General features: G+C 57.9%; 1 protein-coding gene across 6 annotated transcripts in view; it reads right to left on the bottom strand.

Moving 5' to 3' along the window:
• The window catches only part of ST3GAL4 (ST3 beta-galactoside alpha-2,3-sialyltransferase 4), a 30712-nt gene extending 10170 nt beyond the window's left edge, over positions 1-20542 (bottom strand). For 3 of the 6 annotated variants that reach the window (XM_034666055.1, XM_034666056.1, XM_034666057.1), the window contains exons 1-3: positions 20362-20532; positions 12785-12871; positions 11524-11593 (exon numbers count right to left, since the gene is read on the bottom strand). In XM_034666055.1, coding sequence (XP_034521946.1) covers positions 11524-11593; positions 12785-12837 — 123 coding nt within the window. In that variant the 5' untranslated portion in view covers positions 12838-12871; positions 20362-20532. Of the gene's footprint in view, positions 1-11523; positions 11594-12784; positions 12872-20361 lie in introns of all 6 variants that reach the window. The other 3 variants (XM_034666054.1, XM_034666059.1, XM_034666058.1) reach the window with 3 other exon arrangements.
• Positions 20543-21284: the final 742 nt, after the last annotated feature.

Here is a 21284-nt window from a genome sequence, read left to right as displayed (position 1 = left end):
CCACACCTGGGAATTCCGACTTGATGGGTCTGGCCCAGCACGGGATTTGCTCGAGTCCCTCGGGTGACCCTAACATGCCATCAGGATTAAGAACCACTGAGGCAGACAAGGAGGATGAGGATGAGGATGTCCGCATGACAGCCAAAGCAGGCTGCTCAAACCTCGGTGTGTGCCTTCTGACTCAGTGGGCGAGGCCGGATACGAATTCTACCCAACGCCCAGGTGGTGCCCCATCACCCGCTGGGAGCACGCCCTGTGCTGCCGAGCTCCCCACCAGCATCGTCCAGCCCGGACATCCCCGACTTTATGACCCACACCCTTCGCTCCCCTCCACTCTCTCTCAGTCTTCACGACCAGCTCCCTTTGTATCAGGAGGTCACAACACGGGTGACCCGACTGGCGCAAGGCCAGCACCTGAGGAGTTAAAAACTATACAGACGCCTGGGTCCCATTCTCCAAGATTCTCATTTCATTGGTTCCAGGCAGGGTCCAGGCATTCGTAAGTGAAAAACAAAACCAAAACTAAAAACCACCCACCTCCCTGACACGAAGCCAGGATGGCCAGCCCCACACACAGCGAGCTCCGCGGTCACTGAAGGACAGAGACTCCTGGGCGGAGGAGACCTCCGGCGGCGGGCGCTGAGCACAGCTGACAGTCCAGATTCTGAGCAGAGCAACAAGACAGCTAGCCCCCCCGGACCTCTTCCCCGGAAAGCCTGCACGGGGAGGTCTGAGCCCAGACGGTGTGCGAGGCAGACTAACTCGGCTTCGAGCTTGCTCTGAGACCCCCGATCAGGGCTTTCATCAGCCCACGCCTCCTCTTGCTGGGCCAAGCCAAGACCAGAGTTCAGCAGCTGTGGACATTCCCGGAGCCCGAGCTTCTCGGGTGGCTTCTGCCTCCGGTCGACCCACAGCCTTCCCCCAGCCACTGGCTGCCCCGCATTATTGACCGGGCCCCTGGGTACGAAAGGACACGAGGACAGTCCCCAGAGAGTACCTGGGGGGCAGAGCAGGACTGTGCTCCACTCATGTCGCGTACGTGGCAAGAACTCCACAGCGCCCCGCGCTGACCTGAGCCCTTGCTGCAGGGCAGAACCCGGGGCACAGAGGGAGGAACTAAGCCCCCTACGCCCTGCCTCACGCGCCTCACACACAGCAAGTACCCAGCAGCTACCTGCTCAAGCAGGAGGAACAGCACGCATACCCACCCAAGGGCACAGCATGATACCTGGCCCCTCGGAGCCCCGGGAGCCCATTAGGGACAAGGCTGAATGTCCCTGAGAAGAGGTCTGGGAAGACTAATGGGGGAGGACGCAGAGGCTCCATTCTCATTGGCTCAGAGACCTTGAGCAAGTCACGTAATCGTGGGCACCATCCCTGGGTTCTGGAGGGAAAAACCTGGAGCTGCTGCCTGGAGCCTCGGCCAGCCCTCCGGTTCCCTCCTAAGCCCTCCACCTGGACACCACTGCCCACACCAGTACCACTGGGACCAGGGATCCCCTTCTGCCCTGTTTCTTCCCACTCTCTCCCCTTCACTCCTCTCTAATAAACAGACCTCGATCTCCCTCCCCCTCCAACAGAACAGAGCCCCTCCCTGCCTCTACCTTCTCTTCCATCACCCCTGCGTGCCCACGCTTCCCTCCACTGCTCAGACTTCTGTATCTGGGCCGCAGCCACTCCCACACCACCCCTGGCTCCCACTCGGATTTTTATGCAGACACGGCTCCTCCACCTGAAGCCTTCCGTGGCCTCTTGTCAAACCTGAGGAAGGTCTATTTTCTCTCTTCCTCCTGCTCTGAAGCCTGTGATACTGTCAGCCCATGCCTCCTCCTCGGCTTCTGGGTCCCGACTCTCCCCATGTCCCTCCTACCTCGGTGACAGCCTGTTCTGGCCCCACTCCCTTTAAGGGCTGGCGTTCTCCAGGGATCTGTCCTTGAACCTTTGCTCTCCCGCCTGTTTTTATAGGACAAGTTCATTCATTTTCAGATGTCTGCCCACTACTCCTACCCTGTTCAGTTCCTCCCCAGATCCCATCCCAGTATTTCTGGCTCCCCACGGCACATTCTACCTGAATGATCATTAACTCTTCGAACTTGACACGTCCCAAACTAGACCTGTGTCTCCAGCTCCACCCCTCCACCCTGGTCCCCACAGGATCATAAACTCTTCCAACATCCGCCCCCCTCACGCCACCCCTACTAAACAGTTACTAAACACGATTGTTTCTACCCCATTTCCTCATTCCAACCAGTGCTCACTGAGCTCCTACTGAATGCTTGGCATTGTGGGAGGCACTGGGGATGTAAGGCTTTACAAAACCCAGCTGAGGGGCACCTGGCTGGCTCAGTCAGAGAAGCATGCAAGCCTTGATCTCGGGGTTGTGAGTTTGAGCCCCATGTTGGGCGTAGTGATTACAAATAAAATAAAATAAAATAAACGCAGATGCAGCATGAAGGCCTCATGGTCTAGAGCCTCAGAAACACCTTATCTTTTTTTTAAAGATTTTATTTATTAATTTGATAGAGGGAGAGACAGAGAGTGAGCACAAGGTGGGGGGAGTGGCAGAGGGAGAGGGAGAAGCAGGCTCTCCACTGAGCAAGGAGCTTGACGTGGGGCTCGATCCCAGTACCCTGGGATCATGACCTGAGCCAAAGGGAGACACTTAACCGACTGAGCCACTCAGGCGCCCTCAGAAACGTTTTAGAATACAGTCCTCCAACTCCAGGTCTGGAGACATATCTAGTCTAGATCCTATCCCAATTTACCTGCTTCCTAATTGGTCTCTTTGAGTCTTTCCTCATTCAGCCCCCTTCTTTGGAACTGCCAACATGGTATGCTTCCAAGAAATAATTTGGATCAAACCACCCTCCTGTCCCAATTGCTCCCCATTCTTTACATGAAAAGCCAAAGCTCCTTAGTGGCAATCAGGACCCTTCACCCTCGGGTCACAGGTGTGAAGGCACACCTCCTACCCTCTTCCCAGGCAGGCCGCAGGAGCTGCCTTTCCCCCTCCCCTCTTCCCACCCTAAGCAGGAGGATACGCTAAGCCCCTCCCCACCCAGGACACCCTCGCTCCAGCATCAGCTCAAAGGGCTATTCTTCTATGAAGTCTTTTCCGACATTTCTAAGCAACCGCTGTTTTTCTTCCCACCAAATATTGTTTATAACTTGCTTCTGGCACTTAACAGGTAATATAATTTCATATTATATAATTACTGCTTTTCATGTCTTGCCCACTATCTTCTGACCTCTGAAACTGGAGGCTTGTTTATACCAAGAGTCTATCAGAGTACCTGGATTACACAAGATGCTTTATCACATAATATAATTTTATGTTATTTCATATGTGTTTTGTATCTGGCCTACGAGACTATGACCTCTGTGGTCTGGGAGACTTCTTTATATTTTCAGACTCTATTAAAGTTCAGAAGGTAGCAGATGTTTTGTAAACATTGGACACACGAGTAATAAGATGAGATTAAACGTGTATTACATCCCTTATAAATTACTACAATGTACAGTGCACTTACCATGTGGGATACCAGGAGGGACCCCACCCCATCACCATTGGTTTGGGGACCAGGTAAGTCACTGTTGTGGGGGGCTGCCCGTGCACCATGGAATGTTTAGCAGTTTCTTTGACCTCTCCACTAGATGCCAGTAGGAACGCCAGTCCCTGGTTGTGACAACGAGCTTGTCTCCAGACATTACCAAACGCTGAGAACTACTCTGCTAGACACTTTGAAGGGCTGTCCAAGTATGATCTCAACCCTATGAGTTAAACACGATCACGACCTCCCTTGTAGAGACAGGGACCCAGTGTATAAGAAGGGTCAGCCACTTGTCTGGGAATGTGGACCTAGGGAGGAGGACAAGGACCGGGACTTGGACTGCTTAGCTCCTGAGCCCACAAGCCTGACCCTAAACCCCCTCCTGCCTCAACAGCCCTCCTTGTGAAGGAATGGCTTCCTAGACGCCACGATCCCTCGAATGTCCACCTGCTGCCTTCAGGAGCAAGTAAAGGAAGTCAGTCCTCTATCAGATCCAAGTCCTCCGAAAGCTTACGACAGCTACGAGCAGCCTCCTGTGCTCCTTCTCAGGCAGCTTCCTAGTGGAACACAGTTTCTCTCCGCTGCCGTAGCCCAGAGCTCCTCTGGAAGCTCTCCAGCATGCTTCCAATGCGTGCTCCTGTAGCCACGGGATTAGTACGGCCCTCCATCTGGACACCAGACTTCCAGGAATGCTGGTGAAGCCTGCGCTCACTTATCACATCACACCCTGGCACAGGACTCAAATCCTTCAGCTGGTAAGCCAGGCCTCCTGGGCCCCGAACTTGGGTGGCTACGCTGTCCAACTGAAGAGCGGGACTGTACGACACCTGCTTACACACATTTCCCCTTAGGATCCAGGGTCACGTTTCCTCCTGTCAAGGTGGGTGAATCTCAGTGGTGCCAGCTGGCCCACAACGATTCCTCCCAGCTCAGAGTCCGCGGCTAATATTGCCACGGGGATCATGCAGGGCTACAACCTACTTTAATCACTCATTCTTGGGTGGAGATGGCCAGTTAATGACAATTCTCCAGAACAGATCAGTCGCCCACATCACTTCTCAGCTCAAAAACCCTCTAAGGGCTCCTTGTGTACTGAGAGAGACAGGGGCTTGATATCTCTTCATTTCTTTGTTCACCTTCGCTACCAGCCATCAAAAATTCCGCACACACCCAACAATTCTGATCCCCCTCCCCTGCTTGTAAAGATTTTTGTTTTGTTTTGTTCGGTGCCGTTATCACCAATGTCTAGAATAGCGACTGGCACACAGTAGGCCCTCAATGCAAATTCCCTGAATTAATAAACGGATCAATTCATCAGGGACGTCATTGGAGCAAGGGAGGAAGAGGCAGTAACAGCGAGTCTGATACTCGCTCCATCCCCTCCGCCCCAACCCCTGGCTGGACACAGGCTGCAGACTTTGCCTTCTCCCCATCACTGAGCAGCACAGTGTGACCATAGCACTGGGAAGTGAGGCCTGCCTTGGCCCCAGCTCACGTGGGAGAGCAGAGGGCTGAGTCACTGGCCAACTGCCTCAAGGCCCATGAGTAGGCAGATGGGGCCGTCTGTCTGGCCATCCAAGCTTGGAGGGAAAGGGGCCTGACAGGCTTCCCACGGAAGCACAGAAGGTTCCCCACCTTGGGGTCCACAGGCTGCCCCCCCTGCCCCTGCCATCAGACACCCCGCCCAGCCCAGCACTGCAGTCTCCTGGATAGAAACACTGTATCATCCACTTTATCAGCTGCCAGTCACAAGACACCAGAGGGAACCACTTGAAAATCATACTTCTGGTGTCTGCCTGGGAGGTGGGGGGCAGAGGCTCTGAATTCCATTCCCTGGGTGAGAAAGCTGAAGGTGTGTGACAGGGTAGAGAATCAACCAGGATGGACTCAGAGCTAGGACAAGAAAAGGAAAAATCTGGTGGGGCTGCGGACCCACCCCAGGGTCCCAGGTAGGGACTTTGGGGCAGGCTTCCCTCCTCAGACCTCCCACCCAGGAGCCCACGAATTTGGCCCCAGGGAGCCAAAGCTAACAGCACTACCAGAGATGGGGCTGGACCTCAGATCACTACCAATATGGCCAGTCCCCTCCCTCCTCTGGCTTCCAGATGCCTCTTCTGAAAACAGTGGACAGCACCAGCCCTGCCCCGTCCCACATGGTGGCCCCCAGCCACGTGTGACTGTGGAGTCCTTGCTGTGTGGCGGGTTCACACTGAGGTTTGTTGTCAGGGGAAATCATACCCTGGATTTCAAACACTTGGCACAAAAAAAAAAAGTGAACTATCACCTAAAAATTATTTATACTGATCACACACTGCAGTAATATTTTGGCTATACTGGATTAAAATACTAAAATTTATTTCACCTCCTTATTTTTACTTTTTAAAAAATGTGGCTAACTTAACATTTTTAAACATTTTATGTATTTATTTATCTATTTTTTAAAAATATTTTATGCATTTCATGTATTCATTTGACAGAGAGCACTCAGAAGCAGGGGGAGGGGCAGAGGGGGAGGGAGAGGCAGGCTCTCCGCTGAGCAGAGAGCCTGATGCGGGACTCGATCCCAGGACCCCGGGATCATGACCTGAGCTGAAGGCAGACGCTTAACCGTCTGAGCCATCCAGGCCCCCCATAAAATTTTATTTATTTTAAGTAATCTCTACACCCAACGTGGGGCTCAAACTCATGACCTCGAGATCAAGGGTGGCATGCTCTTCCAACTGAGCCAGCCAGGTGCCCCTAACTTAACATTTTATAAGATCTGAAGTTACATAGGTGGTTTGCATTTCTGGCTCCCATTGCATTCCTATCGGACAGCAAGGGAACAGGCCAGGGCGTCTGGGATGCCTGCGGAGGACCCCGGTCATTCTGAGGGACAGCCACAGAGAGCACTGCTCCAAGATCTCAAATGCGGCAGAGCTGAGACGACTCCACTCTTCCTGCATCGGCCCCCCTCCTCCCGGGCTGTCAGGGTTCTGAGTGTGGAGGCACAGTTCAATTCAGGGTGACATTGTCTTCCTGACCCTGGCAACTTGCTCCAGTGCCTGTGCAGAACCGGCCTCTCAGCTACCCTTCGCACACCACACCTGCCCAGGGCCCACGCGGATGGCCACGTTTGCGCTGGCGCAAGCAGGTCACACGGAACTGCCTCCTCTGGCCAAGAGCTGTGTGGGGGACTGGCCACTGGGACTGAACCCTGCCTCTGCCGCTTGGCACCCCTAAGCCTCGGTCTCCCAATCTGTAGAATGGAGGTAAAGAGCCCCTACCATGAGTTTCGTTGTACCGGTTAACAGGATAACAAAGAAAAGACACATGGGAAACGCTCCGTGAATAGCAACTATTAGCCATATTGCTGCTTCGTGTGCTAAGTGGAATCCAAAAGCTGCAGCTGTCTGGAATGTGGGGTGGATTAAAACATCATTTAAGAAACAGTATGTTTTAGTCAGTCTGTTCTGTGATTAAAAGTAAAGAAATAGGGGCGCCTGGGTGGCATAGCAGTTGGGCGTCTGCCTTCGGCTCAGGGCGCGATCCCGGCGTTATGGGATCGAGCCCCACATCGGGCTCCTCTGCTATGAGCCTGCTTCTTCCTCTCCCACTCCCCCGCTTGTGTTCCCTCTCTCACTGGCTGTCTCTATCTCTGTCAAATAAATAAATAAAATCTTTAAAAAAAAAAAAGTAAAGAAATAAACAGCGAACCTTACACGACGTACAAATGACTGTCCACTGAACTGAGAAAGTCCTCGATGACCACTGGGCCTCCCCAGCGCTTCCTAAACATGCCTTCGCCTCCCCAAAGGTAAGGATTTTAGCTTGCATACCCCCTCCACACCCCGACCCCCATTTGAGAATGGAGGCAGGACGAAGCGGGGGGGGGGGGTTCAGTGCCAACGGTGTGACATCTGAGTCCTTGTCTAGGCAGGGGTTGACTGCAGTGTAAATGCTGGGGGATCTGGAATCACAAGCCCGGACCTCCCTCCCTGGCTTCCCTTGTCCTGGCCACTCTCCCTTCCATGCTGCCCCCAACACGCAGTCCCAGGCTACCCAACCAGGAGTCCCCTCTCTACCCCACACTCTCCTCCTTACCCCATCTTACTTCCCTTTTTTTTTTTTTAAGATTGTATTTATTTATTTGAGAGACAGATATCGAGAGACAGCACAAGCAGGGAGGAGAGGGAAAAGCAGGCTCTCCACTGAGCAGGGAGCCCAATGAGGGGTTCGATCCCAGGACCCTGGCATCACGACCCAACCGACTGAGCCACCCAGGCGCCCCCATCTTATTTCCTTTGTAGCAATGACACCACACTATCTCCTGTACTCATAAATCCATGCACCCCGAGAAAGCAGGACTTCGTATGGTCCAGCACCAAATTCGATACCTGTTGCGTGATAGGTCACAAATACCAAAACAAACAGATGTCTAAAATGAATGAGCAAATGACCAGAACAAGTGTGGACAGAAAGTCATCAAGTTAAAGCATCCCAGACCCTTAGTTTGCAAAGACCTGAGCACCCGAGGTGCCAGGGGCTTGCTAGAGGCTCAGCTTGGGAGCCGGTGGAGCCACCAAGTGCCACACTTTTTGCCAAACATACGTGGCTATACTCACAAGCAAACCCTTATCACCAGAAAGGCATGGTTTCTGCAGAAGTGGCTATCACCACCTTTGACCCCCCCCCCCTTCATCACTATCGGCTTCCAGGCTATGGGACCACACAATGAGCTGGTATCAACCAACAAAGCTGGTGTGGTCCCAGCAGAGCTCCAGGCTGGAAGATGCCCTATTACCCAGGAAATCTCATGTACTCCTTATTCAATCCCCAAGAGGGCCAGCCTGAGCCAAAACCCCAGCCACCCCTCCCCAGACCTCCGAGCACCTCTGGCATCCTGGAGGCAGAGGAAAGGGGTCTGGACACAAACCCGAGGTCTGACCCAGCCTTTGCAGTCACAGGCCGGGCATCCCTGGACGAGGTCCTACAACTCTCAGGGCCTCAGTTTCCTCCTCTGTGAAACATAGGTCACGAGGGCAAGTGCTAAAAGGTGTGTGCATCTCGAAAGCCATCCTGAGATTGAAAGCCTGGAGCCTTAGGCCAGGCCAGGCCGACACCGGGCACTGGGCAAATGGAAGCTGCAGGGACCCCTGGTCGGTCCAGGCCTGCCCCAGTGCACGGCCGCTTCTCTCCACCCAAGGTTTCCCCATCCCAGCAAACGGAAGGGTCCACAACCACAGCTCCCGCCTGCTACTGTAACCACAACCCTGCCCCCCTCTCCTCCTGGCTGCTGGGCCATCGCACACACGACACAGGACACACACAGCCACCCAGGGAGAGGGGGAGAGACACTGCCACCCAGACTCTGTCCCCCACTAAACTCAGGCCCCGAGCACCAGCCAGACTCTAGGTGCTTTGCTGGGCTGTGAGGAACATAGGGGGGGAGGGAGGGAGCAGGCCTCCCCGGAGAAGCCGCTCTGTCTCTCTCTGGGTACATCACCTCCTTGAGAAGGGCTCGGGCCCTTGATCATCCCACCTGATAGCCATCCCAAAGGGATCCAGATGGCCCCTCCGCTGGCCAGCACCCCCTCTCCATAGCAGCTCCAGAAGCAGTACCCCTCCTCACTTATTTCCAGAGTGACATCCCCCCTGCTGGCTGTACCCTATCTAGGGCAGGTACTCCTCAAGCCCCCAAGCAGGGACAGTGCAGGGCCATGTGCAGTCCTGGCACTTCAGTGGAGGTGAATACAATTCCAGCTCTGGCCCCACAATGGTGGCTCTTAGCACGGCTGTTCTGGAACATATGGAACGGCAGGGAGACCTCTCTCCCCTGGTGATGCACGCTGCCCCGCAATGGCGGTTCCGGAACAGTGAGGTTTCGGGGTGTCCACAGGGGAGGACCCACTCCTGAATTCCCAGTGGGAGCCTGAGAGAGTAAGAGGAGCTGAGGGTGGGGTTCGGGGAAAAAGGGAGGCGCTGAGGGGTGGCGGCAGGGCACCTGGGGTGGGGGTTCCAAAAGAGAAATGCAACCATGAAGAAGGAAAACCAAGACTCCATTTCCTGCAGTAGCCTGTCCCCTGGGAAGGGCGAAGCCAGTGAGACAGGCCCTTTCAAGATTGTTTCCAATCAGAAAGACTTTCAACCAACCAACTCTCCTCCAAGGAAAAGGTTAGCGATGAGGTGAGGGGAGGGCTGGCTCGCACTCTAGGTGCTGCTGGGGAAACGTGCTGACCCTCCGGGGGAGCAACGGTCCCTCTGGGCAGAGGATGGAGCAGAGCAGGTGGGAACGCTGGCTGGACGGCTGGCCACTGTTATCAGAGATGACCCAGGCCTAACTCTGTCCCCGGGCTCCCCTACAGGGTAAATGTGCAGCCACAACCCGGAGCCTGGAGGCACCAGGAAGACACTCTGAACCCCTTCTCAAGCCCACCCGCTCCTGTCCGCTCGGACCCTCCTGTGTCAAACACCAACAAACTCATCTCCATGGAAACACACGGTGCTCTGCTCAGACACAGACACACCCAAACCCCACACTGGAAACGCACGGGAACAAGCGACCCCTACACACACGTACACACCTGCACACGCCCCTCCTTCCTTCTCCTTCCCTGCCCATCCCCCCACATACAGCTTCCGAGGTCTGCTGGGCCATCTCGGCCAGGGCGCTCTCCTCCCCCATCCTGCGGCTGAGGGCACTGCCCACCGGCTTCAACTTCAGCTCCCGCTCCGGCCGTTTGTTTGTCAGGCTGGAGGTCCCTGGAGCTACCAGCCAGGGAGCTGGAGCTTGCCAAGGAGCGGGGAGTGGCTAAGCCAGCCCTCTGGGGATCTCTTCACCTCGGAAAGTTGGGTAAAGAGAAACCCTGGACTCCTGGCCCTCGGCTGGGCCAAGCCCAGCTCCCAGCCAGGGAGTCCCACTCCCGTCCTGCTCACAGCTACCTGGGGAGGGGGAGACTGGGGGAGGGGGGTTGCAGGAAAGCAAATGGGAGGAAGATTCACCGCCTCGTGTAAGGATGTCCCCAAGGGCCTAGGAAGTGTCCCAGGGCAGCCTGGGACCTCAGTCACGCATGGGGCAGAGGCAGCTGCCCCCGCGTGGAGGGCACCCCCGCCCGGCACCCTCACTCACCATCCTCCTGGCCTGGCCTCTTTGCACGGGTACCTAACCTTGATCCCTCAGATGTCCTCCTGGCCCTCCCACTCCCCACACCACACACACACACACACACACACACGCACGCACGCACGCACGTGCACACGCACACGCACACGCACACGCACACACACACACACACATTGGGAAACTCCTAGCCCCTCCCCTAGCCATCCCCCAGCCCCACTCAGGCCTTCCCGTCTCCAGCCCTGAGGCATTAGCAATTTCAGGATCATCCCAGACCTGGGGGAAGGTGGTGGGAGGGCAAGGAACAGCTCTCAGAGCCTGAGGACTGAGGATTCCAGAGTCTAGAGCTCGTTCAGCAGGTTTGGGCTTTGCCCACACTGCCTCTCCGCAGAGCTATGGCTCGGGTCCTATAGGGCACCTCCTGAGCAGACACCCTAAATCTAACTGAGGGCAGCCAGGGGTCAAGCCCAGTGCCAGAGCGCCAAAGTCTGGGGCCTTGCCGGCAGCTTCTCCCCCGCCCTTTTAGGAGTCCTCCTTGTTTTCAGGGCCGAAGCCTACAGCCCTGTGAATCCACTGCAGCCTGGGGACGAGCACTTGGGGACGAGCACTGCCCTCAGGGCCAAATGGAATCCAGAGGTTTTTTTTTCAAGGAAGCCTGGTGACAGAAAAGGACTTGGGGAAACTGAGGCCCAGGGAAGACGCAGACCCTGAGAAAACCCAGGAGACCATGCAGCCACGGTGGCCCTGGCCCCACCTGAAGGCCCCACAGGTCCTCCTGCCCTCTTCCAAGCGTCTGTTTTCTCCTGCCCCGGAGCTGGCAGGATCAGGGCCCTGGGACAAGGTACCTCCCACCCCCAAGCCTGGCCGGCTCACCTGGCCTTCCTGGCCTGTCAGTCCAGCTGTTCCGGAAAGAGAACATTTTCTTCTCACTCTATTTGGACAGCTGCAGGGATAGTGATGGTGAGAAGAGAATGTCTGATTACTGAGGGAGGGGGCAGTGCGGGGACAGGGCCACAGGGCCTCTGATGGGGTGCGCAAAGGACTGGAGCTGGGGGGAGGTCCCGGGCGGGAGGCTAGGCAAGGGAACAAGGTGGGGCCTGGAGCAGCCCGACAGGGTACAGGGAATGGCTGCCATTCACAAAGAGGGTCACAAGAGGGTCTTCTGGAGCCAGGCCTGGGGCCTGGAGTCTGGAGTCTGGAGGCCCAAGAGCAAAGGAAGAGAATGACTCCCTTCTTTATGGAAAGTGTTCAGCTACAGGGTGGGGCTAGGGATGGCCCCTCCGGCCCAGCCCCAAACCCTTCCCCCCAGACCGATCCCCAGGCCCTCCTCAGGGGGTCTGGTGCGGGTGGGTGGGTCTCAAGGAGAGGAAGACAAGGCCTCGAGTGGGCAAAAATCAGAAGACCTAGAGATCCAGGAGGTGGGAAGTAGAATTGTAGGGTCAAGACACACACGTTTCCTCCTCTCTCTCCTTCCCAATGGTCTCTCTCTCACTCCCCTTCCCTCTCCTCCCCACTCCTGTCCCTTTCCAGCCATCCTGTCCTGGTGTCTCCCTGTCCCCATCTCCACCTCCTCCAGCCTGCCTCCCCCCAGCTCCCCACCCTCGGGTTATGTAAGGGGCCTGAGAACAACACAGAGGGAGCTTTGTTGTCAAACCAAATCCATACGGAGCCGGAATCGGCCAACGCAGCTGTTCCCCATTCCCTCCGCCTTGGCAGAGTTGAGACGCTGGGCAGGAAGCCCCCACACGCCTCCATTTTCAGAGGTAGGGGGCAAACGCTGGCCCAAGGGCCCCCAGGCAGCTAAACGGGTGGCCAGAGATCAGTCATCCTTGCATGGGACCGCAGCAGGGGACCAGCTGGCCCCCAAGACAGAACAGAGCCCCGTGCAAAGCCAGGGTCACAAAGACCACAGAGAGGAGAGCTCTGGGCTAGAAGCAGGCCTGGAAGGGGGAACACAGACTCACATAGGCCCACCCGTGTTCTTGTCCACACACAGATGCATGCCCATGCTCTCTCTCTCCTGCACAACCCACGTACACACTCATCCACACACAGCGTGCAAGCGCGCACGCGTGCACACACACATACACACACACACACACTGGCCCAAGCACCACACACCATGTGTGCTCACCTGAAAGGTGTCTGAACGGAAATCTCTTCCCTGATCTGACCAGCCTCCTCCATCCCAGCAGGTCCCTCTGGGGAAAGAGCTGGAGCTCTGGAGAGAGGACGGTGGAGGGCAGAGGTCAGAAGCCAGAGAAGCTGCACCAGCCAGCTCTTCTTTGGAGACCCCTCCGGCTCCCAGACGAGCTCCCACCTTCCTACCCCAGGAGGATGTCCAGGGAGGTGGGTGAGGGCCCAGGGAGCCGAGTTCAAGTTTACTTTGAGTTTACTTCGGGCTGGCCACTGTCCCTCCACCAGGCCCAACTGCTGGAAGAACCACCTCACTAGAAAATGCTGGAACTGCCAACCCCAGCATTCATTCCTGAGCCTCCGCAGCCTAGCAGGGTGCCTCCCCGGCCGCTGGAAATCCAGCTACCATGTCAGGCCCACCAGGATGTTGAGGCAAGGGGGTGGGGGGCACCGGATGACCATAGGGGAAAGAAGAGGTGTCAGACGTGAAGGGAGAGAGAGGAAGAGGGAAGAAAGGAAGCCAGAAAAAGGACCAAGGAGCAGACCAGCGGAGAAGGAGGACAGTGATGGGGGGAGAAGGGTCCACACAGCCCGGAAGGACAGGCTCCCCTTCTCCAAGAACACGCTCTCCCCTGCCAGGCCTGGGCTAGCCCTCTCCAAGGACGGGACCAGTCCAAGAGAAGCAGGACAGCAGCGGACATTTCCAGAGCGTGTCCTAGACCACCCGGTCCTCCATCGGCCATGCCCCCGGGCTTGTAGCCTTGCCCATCCTGGTCTTTGGGGCCTGGATGACATCAGGACCTCAGAGAAAGGAATGAAACAGGAGCGGGGGGGAGGGGGGGAATGGAGTGGCAGAGGGACCAGGGTCACTCCTGAGACCGGCTCCTCCTGCCTGTGGGGAGGAGACACTTGGAGACCAGCAAGTTACCTTTTTGAGGCTCAGCTCCCTCATTTGCAAAAAAGAAATAATAACAGAGCAGCTACGGTGTGCCAGCACAGCGCCAGGTGCTAGGACACCACGGGGAGGAAAGCAGTCGGGGCTCCTGCCCTAGGGTGACTTCTGAGGCCTCTCCCAACCTGCAAATGTTTACCTCCCTTGTGCCTCCCCAACCTGGGAGGCGGGGCAGATGCCATGCGCCCAATTCACAGATGTGCTGATGGAGAGCTAATAACCACCAGACATCTGCCCGAGGTCACAGAGCTGGGAGCAGACAGAGAGGAGACAAAGGGTGCCATCAGCTGTGGCCCCTGCCCGGCCACCTGCCCCTGGCCGCTGGGCCAGCCGTCAGACCCTCTTCAGCTTCTGGGCCCCCCCTTGAATCACAGAAGACACAGTGGCCAGCGTTTACAGAGCACCGGATTCCACGCACTGGGATGTCACTGGAAATGCTCTCTCGTTCAGGAGTGTGGGCTCCTCAGAGAAGGAAGCCGCCTGAGGCCAGGCAGCTAGGAAGGGAGACACGCAGGGCACCTCCACCACACCACCCCGAGCACGGCCCTCCCCCACCCCTGGCCCCGAATGTGGCAAGAGTGGGACCCCAAGGGGCAGTGGGGCGCGCGGGGGGAGGTGGCAGCCTGCTGGGCGGTCCGGCAGGCTTCCCAGAGCAGAGCCTCAGGTTGGATGCTGACAGACACTCGCCACTTAGGAAGGTGGTGACCAATGGCACCCAAGCCATACAGGGGGTGGGGGGCAGACAGAGCAAAGAGGAGGAGATGAGAACACATGCGGCATGATATTGGGAAAACAAAAGTCTTAATGGGGTCAAATGGGGAGGGGGTTCAAATAAAACTCTTTAAAGCCCAGAAACCGTCTGTCCTACTTTCCGATGAGATTTTATATGGAAAGCCAACATGGAGAAGGCATCGAAGTGCAGTTGTCTGGGTTGAAGCATGAACAGGGGTGAACCCCACCTCCTGAGTGGACACCGGAGAGGGGCTCCACCCCTAGGGGCACCTCTCTTGGGCCCGAATGGGAGGAGAGGACCGATGTCAGGACAAGAGGGGAGATTAGGACCGTCTGTGCAAGGACCTCAAGTTCGGGCTGAGGAGGGGAGACAGGAGCAGGCATGGGACCGGCTGTACCCCGGATGGGTGGAATGAGGGGCAAGAACCCCCTCAGGGGGCAGACTCCTGTCCATACCTCCCTGGGGTTCCTGCTAGCCTCTGCAGTGCCTGCAGAGGCCCCGGGGACGCAAGCCAACAGGCTGCCAGGCCAGGCCCTTCTCTGACAGACAGCTCACCTGTCAAAAGGGCAGCTTTCTTCCTTTGCCCCAGGAAAAGGAGGAAGGAACACAGTGAAGACAAAGAAAACCCAAGGTACATCTTCTGTTCATTTATCAAACAAATATTTACTGAGCTCTTACTACGTCATCCATCATTCCGGCCATGAAGAATATGGCAGTGAGCAAGACAGACAGGTTCCCGGAGCTTACGCTAAAACCCTAAAATCTCAGGTAAGAAAATACCTTCGAAGTTTGCAAACCCGCCCTACACTACGCACTTGCCCCTCCTGCTTCTCCTTTGGACTGTCCCTGTCAAGGTCACTGGTCTATGCTTACACACCTTCGACGATGGGGGCCTTGCCTCCTCCACAGGCAGGAGCACTCTCCCGAACTCTCCAGCTGGCGCCCCTGAGCACCCTGCTGGCATCCCTCCCCACCCAGCCTCCGCAGCGCCCGAGGCCAGGGAGTCAACAGAGCATCGAATGCACTGGGAGAATGTGCAGGTTTTATTATCGTCACAAAATAGAAGGATGCCTCGCTGGTTCTGCTCGTTCTGAGTCAATGACCTGGGACCGAAGGAAACAAGCAGGCCCCATTCTCACCTGGCCAGAGCTCCCGGGTCCCTCTGCCTCTGCCACCATGACTGCCCAGCTTGCCTCCCTCCCAGAAGCCTCCGGCGGTGGTCCCCAGGGCATGCCCTTGCTGGCCTCCACTTCTCTCCTGCCGTCCCTTCCAACCAGACCTCCCGCCCCCAGACCTGAGCCACCTGCAAGGGGCGCCTGTGGGTGGGGCAGAGGGGAAGCTCACCCCCGGCACTGAGAGAGCTGCTCTTGGAGAAGCCAGGCCAGGACGGGCGTCCAGGAGGGCCCGGAAGCAAAGGTGCTCCTGCCTGCCAGGGATCTGGGGAATGCCAAACCCTGGACCCTGGAAGCAGCCACGTTGGCCCAGGTCCCCGAGCTCAGGGCCCCTCCCCTTTCCCACGTGTCCCCACGGTTGGGGGCTGAGGCCTTGCAGCCCTGTGGGCAGCAGCCGGCAGCCAGGGAGCCGCATTTCCAAAGGAATAGGAGCCGGTGGCAGTGGCAGGGCCGGCCAGATGGAAGCAATTACGGGGGGCGGGGGGAAGCAGGAGAGGTGGGGGCCAGGAGGGGCTGGGAGGGCTGGCCGCGGGGACGGAGAGCCGGAGAGCCAGAAAGCCGGAGAGTAGCCGAGGGGCCTGTCCCGCCTGCCCACAGAGGGTGGACCAGCAAAGCGCCTGTACTCGGGGCAAGGGTGCCTCAACAGGCAGGGCGAGATGGGGGGTTCGGGTCAGCAGAGAGGTGGGGTTCAGGTCAGCACAAAGAGCTCTGCGCTGGGAGTCAGGAGGCTGAGGTTGTGGTCTGCCTTGTCACCAATGCACTGTGGCCTTGAGCAAAGCCCTTCACACCTCTGAGCCTCTTGAGAGACCAAAGGACGGCGAAAACAAGCTTGGGGGAGCAGCGGAGAGCTCGACTGAAAAGGGCAGTTTTCCAAAACAGGCCTAGATACAAGTCCCCGCTCAGCTGCTTAGGAGCTGTGACCTTGGCCAAAGTTTCAACTTCCAGAGCCTCCATTTCTTCCTTTATAAATGGGCCAAATGAAAGGTGTGCAAGAGACTTAGGCAAAGTGATAGAAGTAAGTGCACGGCACACCTTTTCTTTTCTTGTTAAACTTATCGGGCCAGGCTTTAAAAAAGCGGTTAAGCGTCTGCCTTCGGCTCAGGGCGTGATCCCGGCATTGTGGGATGGAGCCCCATGTCAGGCTCCTCCGCTATGAGCCTGCTTCTTCCTCTCCCACTCCCCCTGCTTGTGTTCCCTCTCTCGCTGGCTGTCTCTATCTCTGTCAAATTAATAAATCTTTTTTTAAAAAAAGTGCTTGATTGATAACACGGTGAGTACTTGTGTTCATTGCTAGGTCTTTTTTATTGTAAGGACAGGTGTTTATAGAGGCCGCACGGGCAGTTGACACGGGGCAGACGGTGGACACAAGGAACGCTGCTCCAGTCCCTGGAACCCACACCCTGCAAGAGGGTTTGGACCCAAGGCAGAAACAACAGTGTGCAGGCCCAGCACTCTGCAAACGGGTCCCCGTCCTCTCCAGCCACCGCCAGCCTCCCCACTCCACCCAGGGAGGCCAGATCCGGGAGTCCCTGACCCACTCGGCTGGGCTGCAGAGGGAAAGTCCAGGCAGGAAGAAGGACCCGTCCTACCACACAAGGATAGCAGCTTCTGGGCTTCAGCAGCCCGGCCTTGTCACACTAGAGGCCCAGGTAGACACTGAGGGCTTCGCCAGGCCTGCACCTGCCCTCAGCCCTAGCAGCAGCCCCTCCTTCCTGCTGGGCAGAATCTGGGGCCTCAGATTCTAGAATCATCCCAGCATCTTTCTACAGAGCAGCTCTGCAGGCTGGGGTGGGCAGAGAGTGTCAGGAACTGCCTGTGTGCCTCCTGGCCCCAGGCGAGGGGCCAAGACCAGAAGAAAACCTGCAGTTCTGGACGCCGAAGGCCCTCCTCACCCTGGAAAGCAACTGACCCCACGCAACCCGTTGGCAGAGCTCAGCCCCTGCTGGGCTTGGGGGCACGGATCGGAAGCCCCGTGGCACCTGGCTGGGGCCCAGATACCACGTACTGCTGCTCCCTTACATCCAACCACTTCCTCCATCTGTAGCATACATCGCGTCACACGCACCCCGGGAATGCGGTAGAGGTCAGGGGTGATGCTGAGGCCAGGGGTGGCCGGCAGCCCACCCGGAGGCCCTCAGAACACTCATGCAGGAGTGCTGAGCACCTCTAGGAAGGAAACACCAAAGGACAGACGGAAACAAAGGACCACAGCCTCCAAAACCTGCCTACCCTCGTCTTTTTCTCAAGGCAACCCGAGGTTTCAGGTTAAGGACCCAGATCCTGAGAAGGAAGGCAGGCCCTGGGGGTGAGGGAAGCACCAGCTGGCTGCTGCAGGGGGAAATGTCTCACCACAGGGCAGCTGAGGAGTCAGCATGGAGGAGCAAGTTCTAGAAGTTTTCAGGGGCCCCTCCCCTCACTACCTGACCGCCCTGCTCTCCAGAGCCCAGGGTCCATCTCCAAGGGCTGGGAGCTCAGCTGGGTTCTGGTGCCTGCCTTGATCTCCATCTGCAGACTTGGCCTTCGGCCTCTGGAATGTTCTGTGACACCTATCTGGAGGGTCCTTTTCAGGAACCTGAAGCTCTCCCTCCCCTGTGGGCTGGAACCATTTTGTATTATTCTAAGGTACAGTGACCCCTTCCCCAAGACAGAAGGTGTAAACCATTCTGAGGAGGAATTCATAGTCCCACTGAGGCAGCCTCTCCGAGGTGAGACCAGAGAATGTGCCCAGATAGGGCCCGAGGGGGCACCCAATGCAGGGCAGATGCCAGGCCAGCGCGGGGGAACTACAGAATAACCACAGGTGAAGCTGGAACAGAAAAAGGGGGTGTGACTTCTCTGCTCCTGCTGGGGAAGTGGGGGGTCTTTCCCAGGATTTGTTACAATTCCAGAAAGGATCAGATTCTTGGTTCTACCCAGAAAACTGGATCCTAAAAGGGCTGGGAGGGTGGAGGGGCCAAACACCTCTGTTTCTGAGGAATGGAGAGCAAGTCACCGCTTTGGGTAGAAAAGGTGGTGAGGGAGAGAAGGGAAGACAGCCCAGAAGGCACAATGGGCTTCCATGGCCTGGACCTCTGCTCCCAGGAGAGGGGGTCCCTGCTGTCCCCAGCAGTAACCCACGCCTGGGCTACAGATGCCATTGTAGCCCACAGACCCAGCAGGCGAGTCTTACTTTCCCTTCCTAACTTCTTCCAGCTATGCTCCCCTCCTCACTCCCTCCACATGGGCTGGGGAGAGGAGGGGGGACTGGCCCCAACTCCTGGCTCTCTTGCAACCGCCTGATGAAACCCAGGGCCCACCAGACAGCCCAAGAGCTCCCCTCCCAGCGCAGTGATGCTGAGGGATGGTACAGAGGGTACTCAGTGGAGACAGGAGCAGAGCAAGGTCAGAGAGCCACCTCTGCTCAGCAAGGACAAAAGACCACACAAGGTAATTTCTAGGCTCCCCGAATAGCCGGTGCCTCCCAGGCACCGTCTCTGGAATTGGGGGCAGCTCCGGGGGGTCAGTAAGAGTGTGGGAGAAACACTACTAGCGGCACTTACATACCTCTCCCTCTGTGCAGGCACCTTTCAAAGCACTTCACACGTACCAACGTATTTAAAATCACCCTGGCAAATGCCACGGCCAGACCTGGAGGCGGCAGTGGCAGAGCGCAGCTCAGGGGAGAGCGGCATCGCTTTGTGCCTCGTGTGCCAACCCAGCCCGGACCAGGCCCGTTCCCAAGGTTCTGCGAGGAAGAAGTCAGCCTGAACTTGGCTGCCTCGCTGTGCCTCCCTCCAGTGGTGGAAAGCTTCCTCGAGAAGCCTGTGGGGGTTCCAGCCCGTGGGTGGCCCTGAGGTCAGACAAGCGCAGCTGAGCACCTGAACACTGCCTACGCCCCCCACCCCCAGCTTCCCAGAAGGAGCCCCCTAAGCCAGGCCCTCAGGACCTGGTCTTGGAACAGAGGAAGAGGCAGCAGCAGCCGATCCGGCCTCCCGTGGCCCAGATGGAGCTTCCCCCCAAGACTGGAAATGGAGGGGGCAATACTGGCAGACATGGGCAGCCCAGGAGGTGCCTGCCAGCAAGGGCCCCAGGGAGGCACGCAGAGCAGACAGCGGAGCCCAGGGGTCCTGTCGCGGCTGTACCCCACCCTCACCCCAACCCCATCCCTTCCCACTGTCCACCACACAGGCAGCTCTGAGGCACAGGGGCCTAGGCCCAAAGGCCCCCACACCGGGGACATGGTACCCCGGGCACGGCCAGCCTGCAGCTGGCAACTCGCACGTTTGGGCTCTGCTTGGTGACCTTGTGCCTCCAGCACACGGATGGACCCGGCAAAGCCTGTCACCTCTAGCCAAGCCAGCCCACGGATCTTCTGGACTCGATGGGGACAGTTGTGCGAGACACCAGGGCTCAGAGGATGCTGAAGGTGGGGACGCCTCTTGAGCAGGGGCGCAGGGGTGGGGGCTAGAAACTTTGCGGAGAAGAGGACCATCCCGGTGGCTCACTCCCAGGGAGAGAAGAGCACCGGCTTCCCGCGCGAAAATCTGGTCCAGAGAAAGGGATCCCGGGGCTGTGGCCGCCCCACCCCAGCCGGCCCCGCGCTGCGCCCACGTGCCGGGCCGACCACCTCCCCGGGCCGCGGCGCGGGGCGAGGGGTGGGGGGGAACCAGACAGCCAGGCCCCCGCGGCGCTCCCGCCCTCCCTCCGGACCCCACGGGGACCGGCCGCCGCGTACTCACCCTCGCGGGTGGAGCGGGGCGGGGCACGACACTTCCGCGCACAGCTCCGATCCGCTAGGCGCACGGGCTGGCGGCGCGGCGCTGGCGCTGCAGCTCCGCTCGGCCGGGTCCCTGTCCCGGGCGCGGGGCCGGCCTGGGAGCGGGCAAGTCCGCCTGCGGGGNNNTGGCGGGGCCGGGGGGGCCGGGGGGCCGGGCGTGCGGGGCGGACGCGGAGGGGCGGAAGGGGAGGCCGGATGGGGTGAGGGTAGAGCCCGGCGGGCGCTGCCTGTGAGTGGCGCTAGGATGGATGTGCCCAGCGCGGCCTCCCCACACTCTCCTGGGAACAATGAGACCCAACAAAGGGTTCTCGGCTCTCCCACGTGGTGAACCGCGTCCTTCGCTCCCTTGGCAAAGTGAGGCAAGGCAGGGGGAGGGCCTTGTTCCGGGAGCCCACCCCCCCAGGGCCCCAGGGCCCCAGGGCCAGGTACCTGGACTTAGACCTGGGCCTCTCCTCTGCTCTCGTCTACACCTGCAGCCCCCAGACTGCTCCCTCTGTGGCCCCTCTTGTGCACACAGATTTTGGCCTTGAGAAAGCTTCTCGGTTTCTGTTCCTTACAGAAGGCCCCAGGCACGCTGTCGCCAGGGGAAACCCCATCAGTCTCCTGACCCTACTTCCTTGGGCTCAGACATCCCCCATCAAGCCTGGAAACCGCGCAGGCCCAGAAACCGTAGTCCAGAAGTTACCCCCAGGAAACCCACAGCCCCGGAGGCACTCTCTTTCATAGGTGAGTGGTTCTTCCATAGGTGAGTGGTTTACTGAGCCCCCCTAGTGGGAACAGCCTCATGCCAGAGGCTCCCAGGAAAGTCTAAGACCTGGTCCTGTCTCCAGGAAGCTTACCGTCCAGCCCCAGAAAAGAGTGCTCACAATGGACTTCTGTTCAAGA

The sequence above is a fragment of the Ailuropoda melanoleuca genome, chromosome 8 (assembly GCF_002007445.2).
Source record: "Ailuropoda melanoleuca isolate Jingjing chromosome 8, ASM200744v2, whole genome shotgun sequence".
In the NCBI taxonomy this organism is placed as follows: domain Eukaryota; kingdom Metazoa; phylum Chordata; class Mammalia; order Carnivora; family Ursidae; genus Ailuropoda; species Ailuropoda melanoleuca.
The sequence above is the reverse complement of the archived record's forward strand: the minus strand, read 5'-3'. Positions and strand labels throughout refer to the sequence as shown.